At 36.2% G+C, this 23,031-nt stretch overlaps 3 protein-coding genes across 3 annotated transcripts; 2 read left to right on the forward strand and 1 right to left on the reverse strand.

Annotated features, from left to right (window-relative positions):
* The first annotated feature begins 5,236 nt into the window (after window positions 1-5,236).
* On the forward strand, window positions 5,237-6,745 carry LOC137748531 (cyclin-dependent kinase inhibitor 7-like). Its single transcript, XM_068488698.1, has 4 exons — window positions 5,237-5,668; window positions 5,808-5,863; window positions 6,100-6,267; window positions 6,388-6,745. Exons 1-4 carry the CDS (start codon window positions 5,378-5,380, stop codon window positions 6,455-6,457), a joined length of 585 nt encoding a protein of 194 aa, XP_068344799.1. The 5' UTR covers window positions 5,237-5,377; the 3' UTR covers window positions 6,458-6,745.
* Window positions 6,746-11,648: 4,903 nt separating this feature from the next.
* On the reverse strand, window positions 11,649-15,632 carry LOC137748900 (uncharacterized membrane protein At3g27390-like). Its single transcript, XM_068489092.1, has 9 exons — window positions 15,316-15,632; window positions 15,032-15,140; window positions 14,731-14,926; window positions 14,494-14,627; window positions 13,869-14,157; window positions 13,672-13,778; window positions 13,387-13,561; window positions 12,397-12,848; window positions 11,649-11,951 (listed from the first exon to the last, which is right to left on the reverse strand). Exons 1-9 carry the CDS (start codon window positions 15,440-15,442, stop codon window positions 11,783-11,785), a joined length of 1,758 nt encoding a protein of 585 aa, XP_068345193.1. The 5' UTR covers window positions 15,443-15,632; the 3' UTR covers window positions 11,649-11,782.
* Window positions 15,633-18,000: 2,368 nt separating this feature from the next.
* LOC137748320 (B3 domain-containing protein Os01g0234100-like) lies at window positions 18,001-22,844 on the forward strand. The gene is made up of 7 exons (XM_068488462.1): window positions 18,001-18,275; window positions 18,389-18,478; window positions 19,087-19,121; window positions 19,225-19,387; window positions 19,504-19,710; window positions 19,990-20,080; window positions 21,904-22,844. The coding sequence occupies exons 1-7, from the start codon at window positions 18,180-18,182 to the stop codon at window positions 22,638-22,640; spliced, it is 1,419 nt and encodes a 472-aa protein (XP_068344563.1). The 5' UTR covers window positions 18,001-18,179; the 3' UTR covers window positions 22,641-22,844.
* The last annotated feature ends 187 nt before the right edge of the window (window positions 22,845-23,031 follow it).

The following is a 23,031-nucleotide window of genomic DNA, read 5'->3' on the forward strand; positions in this document are numbered from 1 at the left end:
CACTTGCCCAAAAAGGCATTGATTGCTGGTTTTATCAACTATCGTTGGATGGATCCAATAGAAAGGTATCTAATCCTCATCATTTATTTATGCATCATTAGCCCACACTTACTAATTTGTATTGCATCGTTTTATTTTGGCAGGCTTCTCGGGGAGCTGAAAAAAAGTGTATGTAATAGGGCGAAGCCCGAAGGATCAATTATAGAGGCTTGGTTGGAAATTACTATTACTAGTGTGCTAGTATAAAGGTTAAGTGATCGGGCTTTCTTTCAATCAAAATTGTTACATAATGCAATTGTGTGTTTGGTCCAAATTTGGCTTATTCAACTGTTGTGATTGTTGTTGGATATTTTATGTTATTCATTATAATGTCCAGGGGAGGTTCTGTCGGAATTTCGGTTTTATTTGTTGTGTTTGTTTGAATGTTTTTATTTTTTTGCAACAAAGAAAAATACCCGGGGACCTTGTCCCCAGTTGAAAACGGTGAAGGCCACCCAGGTGACTAATAGACGTATCACGATCGGATATGACAACCAGCATCAGGATGCACCAATGGCGTAGCAACATAGCGCATTGGCCTACAACACTGGTCATGTCGTTTGGACCTATTACCCTATGTAATAGAAGTCTTGGAAGGCGATGTCAGACAAAGTGAAGATGAAGGTGCGCGCACAATTGTCGGTAATTATCCTACCTTTTAATTATTTTTCCTTAAAATTTTATATATTTATATTACTTAATGTATGTAATTCATTTGTTACATTGCAGACGAACTACAATTTCGACGACATCAATGACGATATGTTGGCGTACGTCAACAGGCTCTTTGCTGAACGATACAAGTAATGGAAGAACAACCTGCACCAATATTTTGAGACATTTGATGATCCGAATGCCGCTATTGAGGAAGGTTGCCCGAAGGAGTTTGAGGATCGGGAAGATAATTGGGTGTGGCTCTGCAACCATTTTTAGGAGCCTGGCTATGTGGTATGTTTTTTATATTAAGATTAAAAGTATTATACGTTTCTTACTAATGTTTATTGATTTTTTTATATTTCATCTAAATTAGAATTAATACATTTGTTTTTTTGTATAACAGAAGAAGACGAAAGCCAACAAGAGCAATCGAGAGAAGAAGACTATTCTCCACCATTCCGGTTCGAGGCCCTTCTCATATAGGAGGGAGGCGCGGCGGTAGGTAATAATAAAGTTTTTCATATTCGATTTTTAATATGTCAATAATATTATTTTTTTTTTCATACTAACAATTTTTGTATCTTGTTTTATTCAAAGAGGTTCAAAATTCCCGGAGATCGATGTCTTCAACGACATTTATGTTCGACCAGGGGATGAGTTGGCCGAGTCACTTCATGTAAGTATTCTTCAATTGTAATTACTATCTTACGCATTCAAGTATCATGGTTATTATTTGAATGTTATTATTAATATTTTCATGTTATATTACACAAGCGACGATGATGAAGAAGAGGCATTTGGTTCTTCAGGAGTCCGCCTCCCAGCTTCCTCTCGAGACTTCGCTCGAGTATGTGGATCCCCCAGAGGATGTGGGGTTTCAGATCTTTACAGAGACCTTCGAGCATACTCTTAGGCGGAGGCCGATGACATATTGTAGAGGGATGGGGAATGCCCGATAACGGGAACCTAGAGCCTTTTCATCATCGTAGTCAAAGAGTAAGGTGACAGCTTTGACAGTAGAGGTGGCCGACCTTAGGACTGAGCTCGCCTCGTATAAGAGCCAGATGTCTCAGATTGTACAGGCCCTCAATTAGTCCGGCATTCATCTCCTAGATCTTTGTTTGCCGTCGACATCCGAGCCCCTCCAATCGGAGCATGCCCATAACTCTACCCTTTCAACCTCTGAGCCCGTCCCCAACCTCGAGACCTTGCAGCCGCCTTTGAATGACGACCCCATAGATTACACCACATTATTTTATTAGTTTTGTATGCCCTTGCTTTTTAAACATATTCCTTGTACATACATTTATATTTATTTAAATAAATTATTTTTCTCTTCATTACATTTTTTTAATTGCAATTTAATTTTATTACAAAATTAAAAAAACATAACAAAAAATTAAATTTAAAAATATATATGTATTTTTATTTTTGCTTGACGAATAACTTTGTCTCGCAATATTATAGAGACGAACAAGGTTTCGTCGCGCAAAGTTTCGAGAGACAAATGCTAGTCGTCCCACGTTTGTATCCTGGTATTTTGTGCAATGAACACATTCGTTCCTATAAATTTTGTGCGACGAAGGCTAAACCGTTGCGTCGCGTTTTTGCGACCAATGCTATTGTTTGTCGCGCAAAGTCTTTCTTCACGATCTTTGCGCAACGGATTCTGCACGACGAAGTTTTCATCGCGTAGACATTTGTGTGACGAAATGACACTTTACGTAACCAACTTTTTTTCTTCGCACAAATAGTTAAACGTACTAGGGTACTCTAACACCTAATATTGTAGGCATATAAATCTGATGGCATGCAAAAGAAATTATTGCTTGTGCCCTTTGTAGAACTCTGGGTGGGGTGACTATACCAAGCACAAGGAAATAGTACCTAAAAATGTGTTTTCTCTAAGCTCAAAGTAGATAATGATCAGTTCTTAAAATTAGACCAGTTTTCTAAAAGTCTCTCTTTAAGTGCTAGATGGCTGGTCACCGTCACGGTGAGTCTCGAGGCATTTAAAAAATAAAAAAATATGCCTAGACTAACCTGGGTCGCGCTCTCACTTAGATATAAAATTATTAACTCTCATTTTGCATTTTATTTTTTCAATAAATTGTAACATACTTGTTGGATACTTAGACGAAGACTCATTATATGTTTGTTCCTCATGTTTTCAATAATATTCTAATATTATATTGGAAACTATTTGCACTCCAAAAATCTTATTTTGCACTTCTCACAAGTGGTATTTTTCTTTTTAAATATAGAAAATGTGGAATGCAAAATGAGAATTGTGAAGGCCAACAACAATTCCCATTATATTTATGTCATTCAATTTTGTAACTTATGTATCCCAACAATTATATATATTTTAAAGTATAAGTAGACATTAATTTATACGTGATATAAGAAGTTTAATTAAAATTAAACATATCGTTTAGGTCCCGCCTAGATGTCTAAGCTAGGCTTCTGCCCGCCACCGAGTAGTGCCTAAAAATGTATAAGCACTACTACAATGATGACTTTAATTAATGTCAGATAGTGTCATCCATAAAGTTTCATCTAATAGTAATTATTCGCGAGTGATTAGCAAAGTTGTTTGATGATTGAAGAACGGATATTCAACAAATCAATACAACTAATTGTGAAAAAGAATGTGATTAAAGTAAAGTAGATAACAAATCAAAACCCTAGCAAGACGTAGAGAGAAAAAAAGCGGATCTTTACAAAGCAACGTTGATGGCAGAGGAAACAAGCGGATCTTTTCTATTTGATGGATTTTCATGGTCAAATTCCTGGCATCTCTTTTGTCTCGATAAATCTCCATTGAATTGGTGTTTTTTTTTTTGTCTTGATTTCTTGTGTTTCCTAGGGACAAACAAATTTCCCACTTCGTATCCCACAAGCTATCGAGGCTTTCGAGTCATGACTCGTTTCTATTTAAGTCGTCTAACGTATTGAACTCGTCAACTAGAGCATTATGGAACCAGGTTTGGTTATATATGACGACGACGCTTATCTGGTATGTGTTTGAGAGGAGTACACGAGGAATTGATGAGTAGGTCATGCTAAGTAAAATTGTGTGTTATTTTTCGTTTGTTGTTTTATTCGAGTGTTAGCGTTTTTGGAATCGTTTTTAAGGTTGTGAGTGCCACTGTTCTTTCGAGTCTATGTCTTTGTCGCTTGTTATAACTTAAAAAACTCGGTATGAGTGGTCTTGCTTTAGGCTAGTTTTGCAGTCTCAGTTTACACGACTTTGATATCCTTGTTATATGCGAGTTTGTTTACTATGAAGTCGATTTCGTAGTTCTTCACTAGAGTCTCGGAGATGAGCAGATTGAATTTGTTGGATCTATTGTTCAATGCATGGTACTTTAGGGTTATGAGGTGATCTGGAGCTGCGTCCTTCTCTACAATGTCTAGATAAAAGCATGTCGTTTTCTTATCCCATGAGGTTTAAAACTTTTCATCTGTAGGTTTCCATGAATCCTTCATATCTTTCAGCAATGTCTTGCAACATCTCTTATTATTATTTTTATCTACATATGTTTGTTTGCAAGCACTAGAAGTCATATTCTTCATATGTGTGAATCTTGTATTTGCCCTATGTATGGCTGAAATATGTTGATAATTAGGCATATATAACGCCCTTATTTTAGGTTGCTTCAAACTCGAAAACTGTTAACGCGGTTGATCATTTATATTTGTTTAATTTACAAATTTCATACTATTCTATCTAATGGAGAAAAAAAAATCTTATATATTTTTATTAAAGGTTAGAAAGTCAAAAGTCGAACTCTCACAAAGAATGTGAAGGATAACGCGGTTGATCATTTATGCTTGTTTAATTTACAAGTTCTGTAAAACTTTCTCCTATGCAAGCACCCATTGGCAATTTGGCCATAAGTTTCCAAAACTAATTCATCAGTCTTTCTTTACAGTCATTAATCGGCCTAAACGTGCAGATTAACATGCAAAAACAATCATTATCTCATTTGTAATTACGGAGAACAAGTAAAACAAACGAGCGGATGGCAGTACAGATGCTGCCAAATAAGCACAAGGGTATATAAGTCATTCAGCTCTGTTCGACAAGGGTATATAAGTAATTCAGCTCTGTTATACTGCGCGTAATTCACTGAATTCCACAACCGTACAGCCGCAGAACTTGAACTGTCGTGCATAAGAAAATTTTCATTATGACATGAATATAAATAGTACATTACGTATTTTAGTAAAATTGATGACAAATATTATTGTTTAAATTATTAATTTTTTTAGTACATATATGTCACAATTTGTATAATAATTACTACTCCGTGTAACAATCATACTGAAAAATCTCCATTATTTCACCCCCTCCTGTTATCTTCTACGTGCGCCCCATCCACGTGGCGGCGTCCAGTTCGACTAATGTTCGGTGCGCCCCAGATCTACGTAACGGCGCCGTCAAAACGCCCGTTTCCAGATTCCCCGTCACTGTTAACGGAGTCTGGACCACCTTTTGCCACCCCGCACTTATAAGCCAAATCAATCCCAGCCGTCCAACCGACTCGTCATCATAACCATCATTATCGTCGTCATTGCACTCTCTCTCTCTCTCTCTCTCTAGAAACGAGCTCCATAGAGAGAGACGGCGAAGAGCAAGTGAATCAAGAACACGAAGAGCTTGCAGAATTCGGCGATGGAACTGGCTCGAGCTGCCACGTCAGCGAATGAGGCGAGGAAGAGGAAGGCCGGCAGCGCGGACGGAGAATTGGTCGAATTGCCGTCGTCGTCGTATGACTTGGATCAGCACAAGAAGCCGAGACGACGCGTCGTCGTTATGAGGAGCGCGCCGAAATCCGAGGCGGAGAGCGTCCGGACGTCGAACGACGATTTTTCGACGTCGGATCACGCGGAGAGCTCCTGCTGCTCGAGTAACGGCTCGAGCGTGCTTGTGGAAGATAGAAAAATCGAGTTCGTAGATCTGGAGGTGAACAATTTTCGAATTAACTTCAAAATTAATTAGTGAAATAAATTCGGCAATAAATTCAATTCTCTTGTAATTCTTTGAATTTTTCAGTTTCGTCGCGCTTTTATTAACTGGAATTTTTAATTCATATTTTTTGCAGGCCGATGAGAGTGACCAGGTCGAATCGTCGACGTATAATTCCAGCAGAGATGAAAGGTATATACACAAATACACACACACACACACACATATATATATATATTATACAATTGTGGAACATTTAGTATTGTAATTTTTGCATCCTATCTTAAATTTCAAAATTCAAAAGTTAAATTTTGTTTTAAATTCGAATTTCACGTAGGTGAAATGTATTTAAATTCCTTGTCTCAAATTATTTGTGTCTCATTTCATTTCTCTCTCTCTTTGCGTGCGTTCTTTTGCTTTTGCGGCAGGAGAGAGATGACGGTGCCGACGAGCGAAGTTCGAGCGGAAGCAGAATCGACGGCGGAACCAAAGGAGGCGGAGTCTCAACGACGATCACCACCGGTAGTGAACGTGTTGGAGCTCGAAGAATTCTTCGCGGCCACGGAGAAGGAAGGCCAACAAAAATTTATTGAGAAGTAAGTAAAAGTTCAACTCATTTTTTGAAAAATAAATAAAATTTATGATTTTGTACGAATTTAGGTTTAACGTTCTCACGATCCGAGCATGAAATTTCTAAATCGTTGGTAATTTTTCAGGTATAATTATGATGTCGTGAAGGACGAGCCGCTCGAAGGACGATACGAGTGGATTCGATTGAAGCCATGAAACACTAGTGATCGAAAGGAATCGATAAAGATCGATAATCCTCATGCATAATCTGTTATCATTGTTAATTTTTTTTAATTAGGTTCTGCTAATTAATTTCAGTTCTTCGCTTTGTTTATCTTCTTTTAATTATGTACAGCTAAGCTTTAGCTCTCCAAGTTAATTTAGAAGAAGAAGAAGCAGCAGCAGCAGCAGTTTGTTCTGCGTACGATCTGAGTATGAAAGAGAACAAACGACTGTTGGAATAACAAAGCTTCTAGAATCCTATTCTCCATTCATTTTCTGGTGTCTCATTCTCTCTACCTATCTCGTATTATTCATTCTTTTGCGGCACTCTTTTATCTCTCATACCCGAGAAATTACTGCGTCGTATTGAAACACCGTCTCGTGGTAAGTATAACCAGTCTCTGTATTGTATATCAATACAGTAATAGATAGTACTGGTTATGTCTTTTAATTATGTTTCAGCATACGATAATACTAACTCAGTACTAGAACAATATTTTATTGATTAATATTAAGGAGATCAACTTTTTAAACCATATGACGTGGTTGTTGATGATTTGATTATTACTTAAGTATTGATTAACGTGCTTATTTCTTATTGATAACACATCATATGATTTACAAATTTGATCTAAAAAATTGATCTCTCCAAAAAAATCAACATTTATTATATCACGTATCTGTTTTCTAGGATGATAAAACTAGCTTTCCAGAAATGTAGTGTTCCAACAGTACATGCAGATGCAGTCGACAAATCCAGTATATTTTGGCGTATGCGAATATTGTTTTGATATGAGCAAAGGAAATAAGAATTTATGTAAATTCAAAAACAATTTGTACTTATTTTCCCTTAGTTTTCGAATATTTTGGAAATAAGTGATATCAAAGCGACCATCTACTTAAAGTTTTACATCATATTTATATATCATTTCATGTGACGGTTGATGTTCAGATTTTGTTTTTTAAATTATTAGAGTAAAAATTCAACTATCTACCATCACATTATATAATCTATAAAATATAATTTAAAAAACATAAAATTGGGATAAATTAACGTGTGAATTAATATACCCTGAAATATGTGGACACGTGTATGAAGGCCGAAAAGTGATGATCTTATCCTCTTGATCCACCATGATCCACCATGATCCACCATCACCAACCAATGTCCCAGTGCGTGGCCGAATCCACTTTTTACAAATCCCAAATAAAAGCATGGAATTGGAAAGAAAGAATATTTACTATTACTAGCTTGTCTAACTACACTGTTGTACGGAGATCGGAAACTAATTTGGGTTAAAGTTAAAAAAAGCCGACTGCAAAATTAAATAAATTCACTGAATCTCTTCTGCAACTCTCTACTTGTTTCTGTGTGTACTACAAAACAGTTAAAAGAGACAGAGGGAAGGCAACATATGGAAGGTTTGTAGACAGAAGACAGAAGAGAGAACAGATCAGAGGCTTTTAATTTGACTGATAGATTCATCCGTACTTTCTGAGGGATGGTATATACTTTGGAATTGAGATCCTCGCCGGACCTTTACGTCCAGGGCTGACGGTCCGACGGACCTAAGATCTGAAACACTTATTTAAATTTAGCGATTTTTATTAACTTATTCTACCAGCTCACTTTACACAAATCAAGAGTTCAGTTTTTTTTTTTTTTTTTTTTTCCTCTCTCTTCAAGGGCTCGGAAATTCAGGTCTTTGGCTCTAGACACAGAAATCCAGTAACAATCTTGACTTTATTTTTTTGTCAAGATTTCATAGCCTGATCAGCAGTCAGTTACTATTCGTGCCGATATTGCCTTGTTTGATTTTACTACAAAGGGCGCAGTGCAATTAGAAGTTGAACTATCTAATACAAGTTGTCGAGGAGTATGCAATTTGATATCATGTCAAAGTTTCGAAGTCGGCTTAATTACGTTGATATCGTCCCAATTTATCTACCTACACAGCTCTACATGTGGTGGATTCTATCATGAAAAAGCTCAGTGCAATTATAAGTGAACCATTCACTCTACTGAAAATGGGTTTGGTTTCTGCTTTTGTTTCGATCATTTATGATATTTTGGAAACTTGCTGCATGATAGAGTGAACCAGAAAAGAGAAGAGAGACAAAATAGGTGGGTGTTATAGGGTAAGTAGTGTAGTACACATAGGCTTATCTGGCTAGCTCCGTAGGTTTGCTCTAAGTTTACACAAGAATACAAGAAATTATTTTAACCGTTAATAATTGCTAAATATTGGGAAGTTATAGACTTATAGGGTTCTTATTTAAAATTAAAAGCGTGAAACGTACAGATAGAAAAGTGAAAACGTAGTACGGATTCGATAACCTTATTGTATAAGCAAATGAAATCTACTGACAAATATGAGAAAACCTCAAAATTCGTTGATCCATAATATTAAAGATAATATCGGTCCAAAGCAGACATTGGAAACCAAAACTTTAAAGTTGAAATGTTGATGTCAGTTGCGAATCAATTTGTCATCTCATTTACATTAGAATGAATTAAAATGTTACAAAGTGAGTGCTTTCGCATGGTCGACACCAACGAAAGGACCAAGGGTATGCTTGTGTATGCTTCAACACACTCCATTCAAAGAAAGATTTTTTTTGTGATACTAACATACTTTACATTAAGGGGTTGAAAAACTTGATCTAAAGGCACAACGAACCCACCATAAAAAATAGGGTATTGAACTTGCCAATAGCTACGTTCGATTATAAAGCTTCTCATTTACAAGTGAAGAGTAATAGATTACAAAACGAATATTTTTTACCAAGTAAAATTTTCTGGAAAACATTCCAAAAGCAGCCAATTCTACTTGCAACTAGTGTAGAATTATTAAAAACCAAAAACCAAGATTTATTAAACAAAAATGACTTGTTTCCTTAATTTGTAGGATATTCTTTTCGAGTAAGTGCCTTGTTCGTTGGGATTCTTCTCGTAAGTAGAATGCGACAAAGAGCTTTCGATGAGTCGCTAGCAGTAGATTGTGATTGGTCATGGGCTATGCAAAACAAAATGAATTGGACTATGGGCCTAGTTTTCCATCAGTGGGCTTAAGCTTTTAGGAACTCTGTAAAAAATGAAATATCTTCGTCTTTTTTTTTAATCAAATTGTTGCAACAGTTATGACTGGGTTGATAACAATTTAGTTTTGGGAAATTTTGGACAAATACCTGCTGAACTTGCAAGCATGTGTGCAATTATTTTCTGAATTTTTAATTTTTACCACTTGAACTTTCTTAACTGTTGGAATCTACCACTGTGTTCACGTGGAAGGTTATTTTTATCAATTCATTTCCCTAGGATTAGCTGGAATCAATTTGTAAGAAGGCAAAAGGTTTTTATTTATTTTTTATTTTTTTAATAGTGGCGTTGGAGTCATGTCATGAAGAGAAATGGAGAAGTTGATTTCGATTTGATTTATGCAAGGGTGGTTGAAGAATTGAAGGGAAAATTATGCAAAAATCTAGTTTTTCATTTATAGTGAGTTTTCAAGATATTTTTTTTTTTTGTAGGTTAACAAGTGCCTGTATGGTTCGCCTTAATTTATTCATACTCTTGTGGAGGGAATTGTTGAACTGGGGCTGTACAAATCCCCAATTTTGGTACCATATTGACTTAGTATTATTTTGAAGCTAATTTGAACCTAGACAGTCCCATAAAGTTAATTGACACAAATATCCCTATAGGTGACATGTTTTAATAGCAAAATGGATGAGGTGGTAGATTCTAACAGTTAAGAAAGTCCAGGTGGTAAAAAATAAAAATTGAAAGTTCATGCGATATTGCACATGCTTACAATTTCAGATTTTACTTGCGCAAAAAACCCTTAGTTTTTTTGTTTTTGGTTTTTACTTTTTGAGTGTGTGAGGTATAAATAAATTATATGCGGTAAATCAGGGATGAAGAAGTGATAAGAGTAAGAAGAAATTAAAATAAAATTTTGAAAGTGAAAGCATCTTAAAATAGATTTTTATTTTTATTTTTATTTTGTGTGCATTTTCTTGTACATTTCTTCCTCTGTCCCTCTCCACCATCCTTCGTCTACTCTTTTTCACCCTCCTCCTATGTGTTTTACTTCTATCAATAACATAAAAACAAAAAAAAAAAAGATTATTAAACGGGTCTTTACTCTTTAGTGTCCCAAAAATACTCGAATTAAGAAGTTATTCCTCTATACAAACAAATCTTAATTTACATTCATACTTAAACATCTCTTTTTTTTTTTAATTTTTTAATTTTTTATTTATTGTGATAAATCACTTCAGTATCCATGCCCGTATGTAATAAACATCTCCTCTTATTATTATTCATCGTCATCCCCTAACTATAGTTCAGGCTACAACTTGTACACATGGGCCATGGCATAGATTGTTTCATTAATTATATTCTTTCACAATTCATAGATTGTTTCATTAATTATATTCTTTCACAATTCTAACATCCTTTTTTGAGATGGGATCGATGTAGCTTAATTTATAACTTTTAAGCAAGAAATTGCATGCATACAGTAGTTTAACATAATATATTTTTGTGAAACATATAGCTTGGGGTTATCTACAATACATCACCTGTATGAGATGCATCAATATTTAAGATGCTAAATTGAGAATGTCAAAACTCAAACCACGGAAATCTAGTTGTCCAATGCGTCGAAGTATTCCATTCACTAGTGTATTGCACAATTATCGTATAACTTTGACATATTAATTATATGTTGGATTCTCATTGTAGACCATAAATCCAAAGACAACAATCTATGATTTTAGATTTATATTGTGGATATCGACCCTTCCTATCAATTATGAAGCTAAACTCTTTCACCATCAGATTGTTTATCCACCAATAAAAAACGTAAACTGGGATTAAATCGTCAGGGGAGACTTACAACATAGCATGTCAGATTTTTGTTAACAAAAGGATCAACCCTACCCAATCAATTTGATATAACCAATCCCTCGATGGAACAATTTCCATTTTTATGAAAATGTTGCCTCAAGAAGATCAAGATTGCTTTTCTTCCATCTGCATATATGCATTTGCGCACTCACAACTCGGACATAACCAAAGCCCCACGAATCCAATTTACCAAAAAAAAGGTGAATTTACCCATTTTTTCTTTAAAAAAGATGAATCAAGGTAAACTCTCTTTAACATTTTTTCCCCAGTAAAATATGAAGGAAGAACTCATAAACTAATGATCTGACAAATGAACTAAAATACATGCCCTTGAGAAATTCTAATTACAGTCTAATGTGAAAAAGGGGGGAAGGGGGAAATGTAAATAAGAGGAAGAAAATAACTTAAGGTTCATCCAGCACAACATCTTCACTGGAGATGGTAGATTTAACAGAACCGGCTTCGATTGAAGCCTCCTTGGGTAAGGAATATGCGAGTAGAGCCTTGACAACGTGCCGGAATTTCCTTCTGTAAGTGGGAAGTTTTGAGATACTTCTCATCATTCCAATCATCCTACAAATACAACCACAACAAGGTGAGAACATGAACTACATGAAAATATTAATGCTAAGTTCAGTTGCTTCTATTGGCCAGACAAAGATATGATATGCTTCCGGAAAACAAAACTGATCGATTCAATTTTCTATGATATTCAGATGCAGCGTAAGCAATGATACTCATTCCAGAGTTCCGGAGTTTGTCAACGCCACTTACTAAGAGCAGGTTTTATCCTGTCACCTTAAATCATCGACTAAGTTGATTCGGTCTTTGATTGATAACATGGCAACGTAACATGCTGGACTGTACGAGATAAAGTATTACCCTACACGCACGTAAGTTTTGCTCTCTCTATTTGTTAAGATTGGCGACATAAGAATTTGTTCATTTTTTCCTCCATGGAATGTGAATAGTTTGGTTATTTTAGTTGGTTGAAAATGGAATGGAAGAAATTTCATACCTTCTACTAATGCCTTCGATTTGAGCAGCTCTTACAGCGTCTTGAGGTAGTAAACTTCCGCTATCCGAAGCCTTGAAGCGTTGTGGATTATTGCTTCCGAAAAGAACCACTTTCTCCAGATATCTAACCTCACCCTCCGCCAATTGTAAGACCTTAATCTGTTCCTTCAGGACCATTATCGGATTAAAGAACCAGTCCAACAATTTGTCATGCGGTCTATTTATGTAGTTAACTTCAACGTTATCCAGCAGCAGTAAACCATCTGAATTTGATCTGATGGAGCAGAGCAGAGTCTGCAAGAATGAATAACTAGGCAAACCAACACCGATAATTGATGCTTCGTTGCTGTTCTTTGCTTTCAACCATCCATCGAGGTCAGTTGTTGTTATTACATTATCATCCAACAATGCCCTGCCCCTCAGTTCGCAGGATTTCATCATGTTTTCCCATATCTGTTGCATTTGAAGTACAAGAAACTCGTGTCACAGAACAAAACAAGTGAGAGGGCTAAACAACGGCAATTTCATATGAAATAAATATAGCAAAAGAGAACAAATGCCGAAATGCGTATACTTTTAAAAGCTAAAACTGATAGAAACCCTCCTTCCCTTACCCCTTCCTCCACCTCCTCCGCCCACTCTCCCTTTCCCGTTCCCCCACCACCCCCTTGGAAAATTTACTACATCTTTTGGAGGGGCTATTTAAAGAGTAAGTTTCCGGTGCTAGCTGAGGCACTCAGCACTCATTGCCTTGTCATTACCTACAACATTACTACATATCTCTGAAAAGGTTCTGGTGCATGGCACAAAGAATTCATCCTAAGCTTGCATAGCTAGTTCGGGGATATAATTTTCGTTAAAGCAAAAAAATTCATTTGCAAAGAACCTTTAGTCAGATACTGATCTCATTAGAATCAGTACTCTATAAAAGATACTGAGTCGACGCGTTCAGGCTCATAGAAAAAGTACAGCTGATAATCTAAACGCATACCTGAACCATTTTCACTTCTTGTATAACGGCTCTAACTGATCTTGAATGGGCTACACTTGGCATAAGCATTGCAGGTGCTTCCATACGAGCAGGACTTGGTTTACCTTCATCCAGCTGATTTCCTCCAACAGAGAATTCCGGTGCTTGAGAGACAGCTCTTTTTCGATATTTGGGCCTGGCTGCGCATAATGAGACCGCTACTATTAAAGATTTAACAAAATCTAGGTGCAGTAAATACTTAATGAGCTCAAAGAACAATATTTCACAAGCAGAAAAGTCATTAACTTTGGAAAGATTGTTCCCTCGCGAAGATACAGCCAGTCATTCGTGTACTCATCAAATTCTGCCACCATTGCAATCACATATGCCACCCCTTTCCTGAAAGATCTTTCCTGCATCCACAAATGGTTAAAAGATGTATAATTTTACTCATCATGAAAGGCCAAGGAGATTACTAGTATTACAGTCTGGTGTAAGCAAACCTGATATACGACAACTGATGCATACAATCCAATTAAAATGCTCGAGAAAACTGCCAATATGATGCTTGCAACAACCACAATTGGCCACAGAAGGATCGTCAAACCAGCAATGGGGACGCAAGCTATTTCAAGAAATGGACCTTCTCGAGTAATCAGATCATGAATCAGCCGATACCAGCCCTTAATCAGCATATAGGGACTCTTTACAACAGCAATTGCAGTGTAAACAGGGATCTCCACGATTAGCCCCAACACGCCAACTATAATACATGCCGGAATGTGAATCAACCTACAATATGTCCCCGAAAAAGATTTGAGTTCAGATTAAAACAGCTGTTTTAGGAAGTGCTATTTCAAATGTTTAAATTTGGCTATTGCTACATAATTTGATGACAGAAGCAAAACACTTTGAGCCACTAATTACAACACGATTATCTTGGAGTTCGATTCAAATGTTTATACTTGGCTTTTGATACATAATTTGATGACAGAAGCAAAATAATTCGAGTTACTAATTACAACACGGTTACCTTAGAGTTTGATTGAAATGTTTATATTTAGCTTTTGATATATAATTTGATGACAGAAGCAAAACAATTCGAGTCACTAATCACAACATGATTACCTTAGAGTTCGAACTTCCTCTGCAGCGGGTGATTCTCTCAACTCCTTCAAGTAAAGCGGGTACGAGTGGTAACACAGGTCTGCAAAGTCTCTAACCACAGTACAGCTTCCTTTAACAGTCCCCCAAGTTCCATCCTAACAATTTTGCATGAGTGAAACAGAATGAGTAGAGCTAAATTCGACTCTAAATCAAACAAAAAGATTCGAAAACAAAATACCAAAACTTTAAGGATTTTACCAGAATACAATGTTTGAATTTCTTGTACTGGTTGTCATGCCTAAAGGCCTCAAAAGTGGAAACCCAGGGAGTCAAGAAGCCATATCCCACACCCAACAGAACACTCCCACCTATGCTCAAACCCAGCCATATACCCAGCAGGCCAGGCAAGGCAAACAAAATTGCAATTTTAAGTGGTACATCAAATCTTTGAATCCTGCAAATTCCCAAACATTTATGAAACAAAAAAAGGTATTAAATCTCTTTAGAATTAGATTTAAAAAAAAAAAATTGGAAAAGGAGTAGTTTGAAAGATACTAACTTTATGAGAGTGTAGATTGTCCAGGCAACATGTGCAGGAAACAAACCAAGAATTATCCCCACGTTCCCTAATATCAGTATTAGTGCAGATATGGGTCCCACCAGCAGACCTGCAACGTATATGATCAAAAAATCAAAATCCCAAAAACCCACCATCAAAATTTCCAGTAAATTCAGCAGAAAACATGCAAATCTGAATATATATCATATATATATATATATATATGTATATGTGTAATATATATGCATATAGGTATATGTATCTTAAAAAGCAAAAGGTGGTACTTTTAAGAGCACCAAGGCAGAGAGCAGAGCCGAATGCAAAAACCAGATAGAAAATTTTGAGGCAGCGTCTGAAAGATTGTGGGGAATCCGCACCAAAAAACGCCCAGAGATTCAGGAACATCGGCATCGGAGAGATTGTCAACTGAAACTCGAACAACCCTTTCGAAATTTGTTTACGAATTTATGCCCCGGATGAAAGCTGTTGAATTTGAAGCCATCCATGAAGAAAAAAGTCTCAATTATCAGATATTCATTAGAAATATTGTTATTATATTAACAGTTTATGTGTAGAGAGAGAATGGGGAGAGAGAGAGGGAAAGAGACTTGTGCTGCAAGAAGATGACAGAGAATGAGAACAAAGAGTACAAGGAAACCCAAGATCCAACCGAATCCAATCAAGTCAGGATGTTTGGAACCAAAAGGGATCATCTACATGTTCAAATTAAAAGATGGATATTCAATAGAGGCCAACTAGTTTTTGGATTTGTTGGTTTACTAGCAAACTCTTTCATGTATTACGAATCATGATAGCATGTTGCACTTGAGATTCCGAGTTCCGATTTCTTTTCTCATGACAGCATGTTGCACAAGAGCAATCATGCAAATTAAATATGCCCCTGATGTACGTAGATTTTCTGGGAACCGGATCCCGTCCTGAGCATGGGACGGGAGCTGAGCAGCCCATTTAGGTCCCTGAAATTTAATCCAACGACTGTAATTATTATAACTTTTATAAGGGTCCCCTACTTTGATCGCTCAGGAGGGATCCGGTTCCAATTTTCTGTTATGTAAGCATCTGACGTGACACTGGACAACTGACGCCGTAGTCCCGTGCAACTTGTTTGCATTCTTTAGACTACGATTTTAAATCCAACGGCTGTTTTTTGAGGTTGCATCGTGATATGGTGCACCAACTGACCAATTTCTCAGTGGATTACCAAAATACATCACGCTTTATGTCACGCAAGAGATAAATAATCGAGTTTAATATTTTTGGTTAATTATAACTATTATTATAATTATTCTTTAATATCTCGTGTTAAAAATATTTTATTAAAAAAAAAAGAAAAAGAGATACCCTTTTGACATAATATTTTATTTATTTATTCAAACCTTTGACGTAATTATGTTGTAGTTTATTCCATATTATTGCATGAACAAGCACAAAGCCAAAGTCAATTTGCTGTTGTTTTCCAATATTTAGGTTTCTGATACAATATTTATTTAGATAAATAAGTAGTTCAACGTCAATGTGATGTTTACGTCATTGCACTTGTACTACATTTTATATGGTGACTTTTTAAAAAGGGCATTTTTTCTAAGAAAATTAAAACAACATTGTTATATGACATGTTCGACGACATAGAATATGGTCCAACGACCCAAATCAATCGTTTTTTTGTGAGATCATCGTTACAAAGTTGCATACTGCCAACTAAAGTATAATAAGAAAGGCAAGAACTATGTGATGTAATTGATTATGATATTGGTGTCCACCAGAGAGGGCGTTGAAGGAGAATGAAATGTGCAATCGCACAGAGCCTCAAATCTAAAGGGCCCCCAAAAATTGTTGCCATCTAAATTTATATATAATAATGCTACCATATTAAAAAAAAAAAAATTGCTTTTATAAACATAAAATCTCATTGTGCACTCCTTATAAGTGTAAATTTTCTTTCTAAATATAAAAATTTGGAGTTCATAATGAGATATTTGAAGTACCGATATAAGAAGACCCTAAAAAACGATTTTTTTTTCTTCAATTTATTACATAATAATGCTATATATATATATATATATATATATATTCAAGCAAAACTTTGAAGTTAGTGTTTTTTAAGCTTTTTTTTCTTATTTGATTGTTTAAGATTGAAGTGCTTTTGATTATTTAGTGAAAGTTATGTTTGTAAGTATTTTTACTTGTTATTTAATGATATTTGTAAATCTACAATTAGTAAGTCCTGAAGTTTGTTTTGGAACTATCTTAAGGAGGGGTCCTTTTATAAATTTCGTACAGGACCTCCGAAATCTCAGAGATGGCCTTGATGTCAATAAGAAACACTTCGTGTATTTTTATTTATTTTTTTTTCAAAAAACAGTAAGATAATTTGTACTAAAATTATTTAAATTATAAAGGGATGGATCCAAATTTAAGTGGATAAAGGAGAGTATATTGCCCGGTACAACTTAACTAAGTTCAAATTTACCGTTGATGCAGTTATGGAGTGCTGGGGTACGAAGGGCTTTTTTTTATTTTTTTTTATAGGAGTTTTATTCTCTTCCGTAGTTATTAGCATGTGAAGGTAAATATACCTTAAAGAAAAAAAAAATACAAATCGATGATCAAATTTTGATGTGTAATTTTACTTGCCTAATTCCAAAATTGTATAGCACAAATAAGATTGAATGATATTCACAATATTTACAAATTACAACGTGTCCAAATTCAAAAAACCCCACAAGATTTTTCAATACAAACAGATGGTCGTATCATGCCCTCGCCGGCTTTAGTTTGCTACCAAAACAAAAAAGAGGGAAAGAAAGGAGACTTGCCGTTTTCGTCCGGTGAAAATCAAAGAAAACACGTGTCAGTTACGGCCCGCTCCAATTTTTGGTTAATTTTTTGGTATAATAAACAGAAGAAAGCGTTAAATTACACAAACATTTCACAACAAAAATGAAAAAACCAAAAGATTTATTTAGAAAAATAAAAAAACAAAAAAAAAAAATTAAAGGGGAAGGAAAAGGAAAGGAGGAGGGGAGGAGGCAGGAAGACAGCCTCATGGTATCTGGCTGGTTTGGGTTTGTTGGAACCAGAAAATGATTCAGGCATAAACACAAACACCTCCGGGCATTGTTTTACCATGGCTCGGAAGGTTGACGGGAAGTCCCAAACGCCGCCGTCCAAACCCAGGCTCCGCCCCAAGCCCGCCGCCAACCCTAAACCTTCTTCTCTCACGGTCTGCCATTCCCCTCCCTCTCTCCTCTCTCTCTCTCTCTCTCTCTCTCTCTCTCTCTCTCTCTCTGTTTTTTCATTGAAATTGATGTGGGTTTACGGTGCTTTGTGGAATAGGGTAAGGTGAAGAAGCCAGGCAAGCCGAACGAGAAGGAAGTGGAGCATTCCATGCCTATGAAGGAGCTTTCCAATACCCAAATTACAAAGGTATGACTCCCCCCTCTTTTTTTCTTTCAAACCTAAATTAAATTAAACGTTTGTTTTCTTAATTTTGACACCTCTGTACACGAAATTTGTGGATCAGTTTTTGTGATTTGGCATAATGGGTCGGCTTTAAATTACACATGAACATTGAAAAATTGTTTTTTTTCTTTCTTCATACTTTACCTGTTTTCGATACAATGTAGTTTCCACACAAGCATATAGAGGCTTTGATTGATCAGAAAGTTGATAGGAGTAGTGGGTGAGAAGCCATTGTTCTTATGGATTAACATTTAAATTACACAAACGCATTGAAAAATCGTTTCTTTTTCGTACTTCACCTGTTTTTCAATGTAATGTACTCCCACACTAGCATATAGAGGCATTGGTTGATCAGAATTTTGATAGGAGTAGTGGGTGAGAAGCCACTGTTGTTATGGTGCAATAATGCATTTAGTTCATATGTTTCTTCTTGTTGTGATTGTGTTTGACTGGCTCGACTTGTAAGCTCTTTTGTTCTGTGAACAAAATTGTTGTATGGATGAAATGGCATTGTTCCTTATGAACGGGATTATGGGAATTATGAAAGGTTTTAACACGTTATTGAACCACAGATGTTGAGTCACGCAGCGAAGTCCCCGGCCATTAGGTCAGTGAAACATCTTGTACAGTTTTTGCTTATTTTATCCGCTTTTTGTTTGTAATTTTATACTTGCTTCATGACAATGCTGTCTTTCTGAATTTTTTTAAAGCAATACACAGTATGAGTTTCCAGTTGATGGATCACCCTCACGAGGTCAAGCAAAGTCATCTGCTGTCATTCGAGCACAGGAAGTTCGATCAAAACTAGAACGTCAATTCCCTAGCTTCGTGAAATCTCTGGTCAGATCACACGTGGCCAGTTGTTTTTGGATGGTAAGTTTGTTACAGTAGATGAAAGCGAGAACATTATCTATAACAGAAGTTGTATATACATGTTAAAGCCCTTGTCTTTTCCCCCCTATATTTTGTTTATGTATTCTGTGTAATAGGGGCTTCCTTCGCTGTTCTGCAAATCACACTTACCAGATAAAGATATTACAATGACTTTGGAAGATGAAAGTGGTAGACAGTATCAGTTGAAATACATTGCATGCAAGACCGGACTGAGTGCTGGTTGGAGACAGTTTGCTGCTTCTCACAATTTACTCGAGGGAGATGTTCTGGTTTTCCAATTAGTCGAACCTACAAAATTTAAGGTAATGTTTTGAATCTTTTATACCCAAACCTATCCCTTGAATAGGACCAACACTAGTGCTTTATTTGAATTTCTGTCTTGTGGTGTTTTGAAATTCTGAAGAAGTGGGTGCAACATTCCCTCATCAATTTTGTCCATTTTATCAACTTACCATTTCTGTTGGATTATAATCGAGAAAGTGTCCCAAATGGGTTCATACAGGTTAAGATTTTGTATGCTTTTGTTCTTTGGCCGGTGTGGAAGTTTGCTATGTGTAACCGTAGTTTCTTTCATCTTGTAGGTTTACATAATAAGGTCAAATGGTATTGCTGAAGTTGATGGGGCTCTTTGCCTTCTAAATTTGGATAATAATACAAAACAAAAGGATTCAGGCAAGTTCATTAATCTCTCTGTTTGTTTCTGATAGGATTAAAAGCACACCACAAAGTAGCACACAAATGTCCTATTGATTTTCCTTATTAACACTAAGATTTGTCAATTGTAGCATATGAAAATAAGGGTCTTTCTTGCAGAAGATTGTTTTATCTTACTACTTAAAATGTCACAAAAACTGGGCTGCTGTCCCTACTGGCCAGCCACCGAAAAATAATTATTAGACCGATTTACACTTATCAAAAGTCTACGAGATTTTATATGCAAACACTAGACACACAGAGCTACACTCACACAAAATTTTGGGATTTTTGGAGTTGATTTGCTATTTAAATTAAATCGAACAAAAACAGGACAACAACAGATTTTAAGTAGTTCGCAAATTAAGAAAAACGAGTTAGGGGAATTGCTATCCACCACCAAATAATCATGCAAACATGTTATGTTTCATTCAAATTGCTTCTATTTCCAGATGAAGATGCTCAAGTTGGCTCAATGTTAGAACTCAACCTATTACTCTTTCTTATGTAGTATGTTAAGAGAATGACGTTTTCAACTTAACTTAGTCCCTAACATGCAATCTAGAATGGCGTGTTCATAGATTTAACAAGTAGAAATCATTAAGAACGAAAAGAGTTTGAGTCATCACAAGGCATTCGTAAGTACTGGCGTTGTCTTACTTATCCTAGAAATTGGTTTACATGTTAATCGCAATTAACAAGTACTACTCTAGAACATATGTAGGTTCTCATTCGACAAGGGCAGGCACACACATATTCATAGCATTAGAATCCTAGATATGCTTACTAAGTATGCATCCGTAGAAAACACATAAAGAATTCATCAATGAGAAAAGTAGTGAACCAATTTTCATCCATTCATAAAAGTAATTCAAACGAAATGTCATAACAAACTTGCAATCATATTCGGGGCTTCAAACAACCCCTAACTACTAAAAATTTAGTTACACAATCCTTAAGTTAAAACAAAAGATAGACATGAGTTTGAGAAAATAGAACCGAAAGAAATCGACTGAGGCTCACTCTTTCCTTCCTTCCCCAACGCTACTTTTAAACCAATTCTTGCTGCATCATTTTCTTCTCCTTAACTCACCCACTAATAGCCATTTAGTGATGACAATAAGTGAGAGGAAATGGTAAAACAATTGTAACTCCTTGGGTAGCCTTTATACCAATTACTCCCTCTTATTCCTCATCTTTAATTCCATTTCCTCTGATATTTGAATAGGTGTCAGCTGGTTTGTTCTTGATTGCATCAGTTTTGGCTGCTAGATTTATTGGATTTATTGCTGTCAATGCTTTCTTGTCAGTTACAAACTGCTCAGCCTCTTGGAAACCTTTCAGTGTTAAAACGGCCATAACTTCTTCTAGAAAAATGATATTAACAATCCATGAATGCTCCAGAAAATAGACATCCGTAGCTTTCCAAGCATATAAGGCTCATTCTCTAATTCATTCTGAGCTGTCCGCAACTTGCTTCCAAAGTCAGCTGACCTGCACAGGCAGTTTTGACGAATTTGTTACTTAAAATCCCACTTGTGCTATTTTTCTTTTCTTTGCTTGACAAATCCTACAAAACACAAAAACAAAGTAAATAGCTCAAAAATATAAGGAACTAACTAAGAAAAGACAAGTGAATTTGATGTAAAATATATATAAATATGAGCTTATCAGTTTCTTCCTAGTATCATGTGTTTATAAGACATATATATATATATATACATATATATTTATGAAATCATGCTACATTTAGATGTACTTTCATTGATGTTTCTACCATTTCTCATGGATGTTACACTCAGACAAAGATAATGCAGAAACGAGCACTACGCCTTGTAATGACTCCATCAGGAAACGCGCACATTCTCCTCAGTTAGTAGTTCCAAAGAAGAAAAAGATTGGTTTGCAGAGAGCCGAACAATCTGAAAATGATAGTGAGGAGGCTGGTTCGGAAGTTTCAGAAGATCTCAAGTCACCTGCCGCAGCTCTTCAATTTGAGGACATCCGAAGTTACGACAATTTTCACATTCTAGTAGATGGGTTGTTTCTAGATTCTGAGGTCCCCGAAGATGTTCGAAAGAAGTACTACAAGCTCTGCCGCAGCCAGAAAGCGTTTCTTCATGAAAATGTTATCAAGGGCATGAATCCTAATTTGATTATAGGAGCTATATCTGAAACTGTAAATATTGCCGATTCCATTAAAGCTTGCAAGGTCACTACACCTCGAGATGATTTTGTGTCTTGGGACAAGTATTTAACGGCCTTCGAGTTGTTGGGCATGAATGTTGGATTTTTACATGATCGGATATGTCGGCTTGCAAACCTAGCGGACGACTCAGGAGCTGCATTGGAGGCAAAAATGTACAAAGAAGCTAGAATTGAGCGGTCGCAGGCAGGAATAGGAATAAGAAATATCGAAGTGAAGCTGGAGGAAATGAGGGAGGCGTGCGATGAATTCGGCGCTGCCATTGAGAGCCTGAGATCAAAAGCTGAAATCAACACGCTCAAGTTCCAGGAAGAGGTTACTGCTCCTTGGTAAATATGCTACTGTGAAGTGTAAAATCCTCTTCCCTTTTCGTGTAACGTTTTCATGTCTCAATATACTTGTAGTTTATATCGGTGACCCAAAAGATGGCTGTTTGTGCTTTGTGTGGTTCTGGAAACGACTAGCAACTAGTAACTTTAGCTATGTGATGCCTTTTTGGCTAGGAGAGCTTTCAGCTATGAATACAGATTAAGATTACAGTAATTCAGTATTAAGAGGCCTTGGATTACATATCCTCATCTCAGAATTCTATAATTACAAAACATCAATTATGAGAAAGACGGTGCAACAGAGTATATATCGTATGTGCCTATCTCTCTCCTCATGTCATGCATCAATTGAAGAGGATGATAGACACAAAGCTATATAGCCTCCGTTGCACCTG

Source organism: Pyrus communis, chromosome 10 (genome assembly GCF_963583255.1).
Source record: "Pyrus communis chromosome 10, drPyrComm1.1, whole genome shotgun sequence".
Classification (NCBI taxonomy): domain Eukaryota; kingdom Viridiplantae; phylum Streptophyta; class Magnoliopsida; order Rosales; family Rosaceae; genus Pyrus; species Pyrus communis.

Excerpts from the sequence above, each read along its gene's own strand:
- LOC137748531 (XM_068488698.1), top strand. The coding sequence starts at position 5,378 with ATGGAACTGGCTCGAGCTGCCACGTCAGCGAATGAGGCGAGGAAGAGG. Across the intron at positions 5,669-5,807 it reads TCGAGTTCGTAGATCTGGAG|GCCGATGAGAGTGACCAGGT; the intron begins GTGAACAATTTT and ends TATTTTTTGCAG. Across the intron at positions 5,864-6,099 it reads AATTCCAGCAGAGATGAAAG|GAGAGAGATGACGGTGCCGA; the intron begins GTATATACACAA and ends CTTTTGCGGCAG.
- LOC137748900 (XM_068489092.1), bottom strand. The coding sequence starts at position 15,442 with ATGCCGATGTTCCTGAATCTCTGGGCGTTTTTTGGTGCGGATTCCCCA. Across the intron at positions 14,158-14,493 it reads GAGGAAGTTCGAACTCTAAG|GTTGATTCACATTCCGGCAT; the intron begins GTAATCATGTTG and ends GACATATTGTAG. Across the intron at positions 11,952-12,396 it reads ATCGAAGGCATTAGTAGAAG|GATGATTGGAATGATGAGAA; the intron begins GTATGAAATTTC and ends TTGTATTTGTAG.
- LOC137748320 (XM_068488462.1), top strand. The coding sequence starts at position 18,180 with ATGGCTCGGAAGGTTGACGGGAAGTCCCAAACGCCGCCGTCCAAACCC. Across the intron at positions 19,388-19,503 it reads TGGCCAGTTGTTTTTGGATG|GGGCTTCCTTCGCTGTTCTG; the intron begins GTAAGTTTGTTA and ends TCTGTGTAATAG. Across the intron at positions 19,711-19,989 it reads TCGAACCTACAAAATTTAAG|GTTTACATAATAAGGTCAAA; the intron begins GTAATGTTTTGA and ends TTCATCTTGTAG.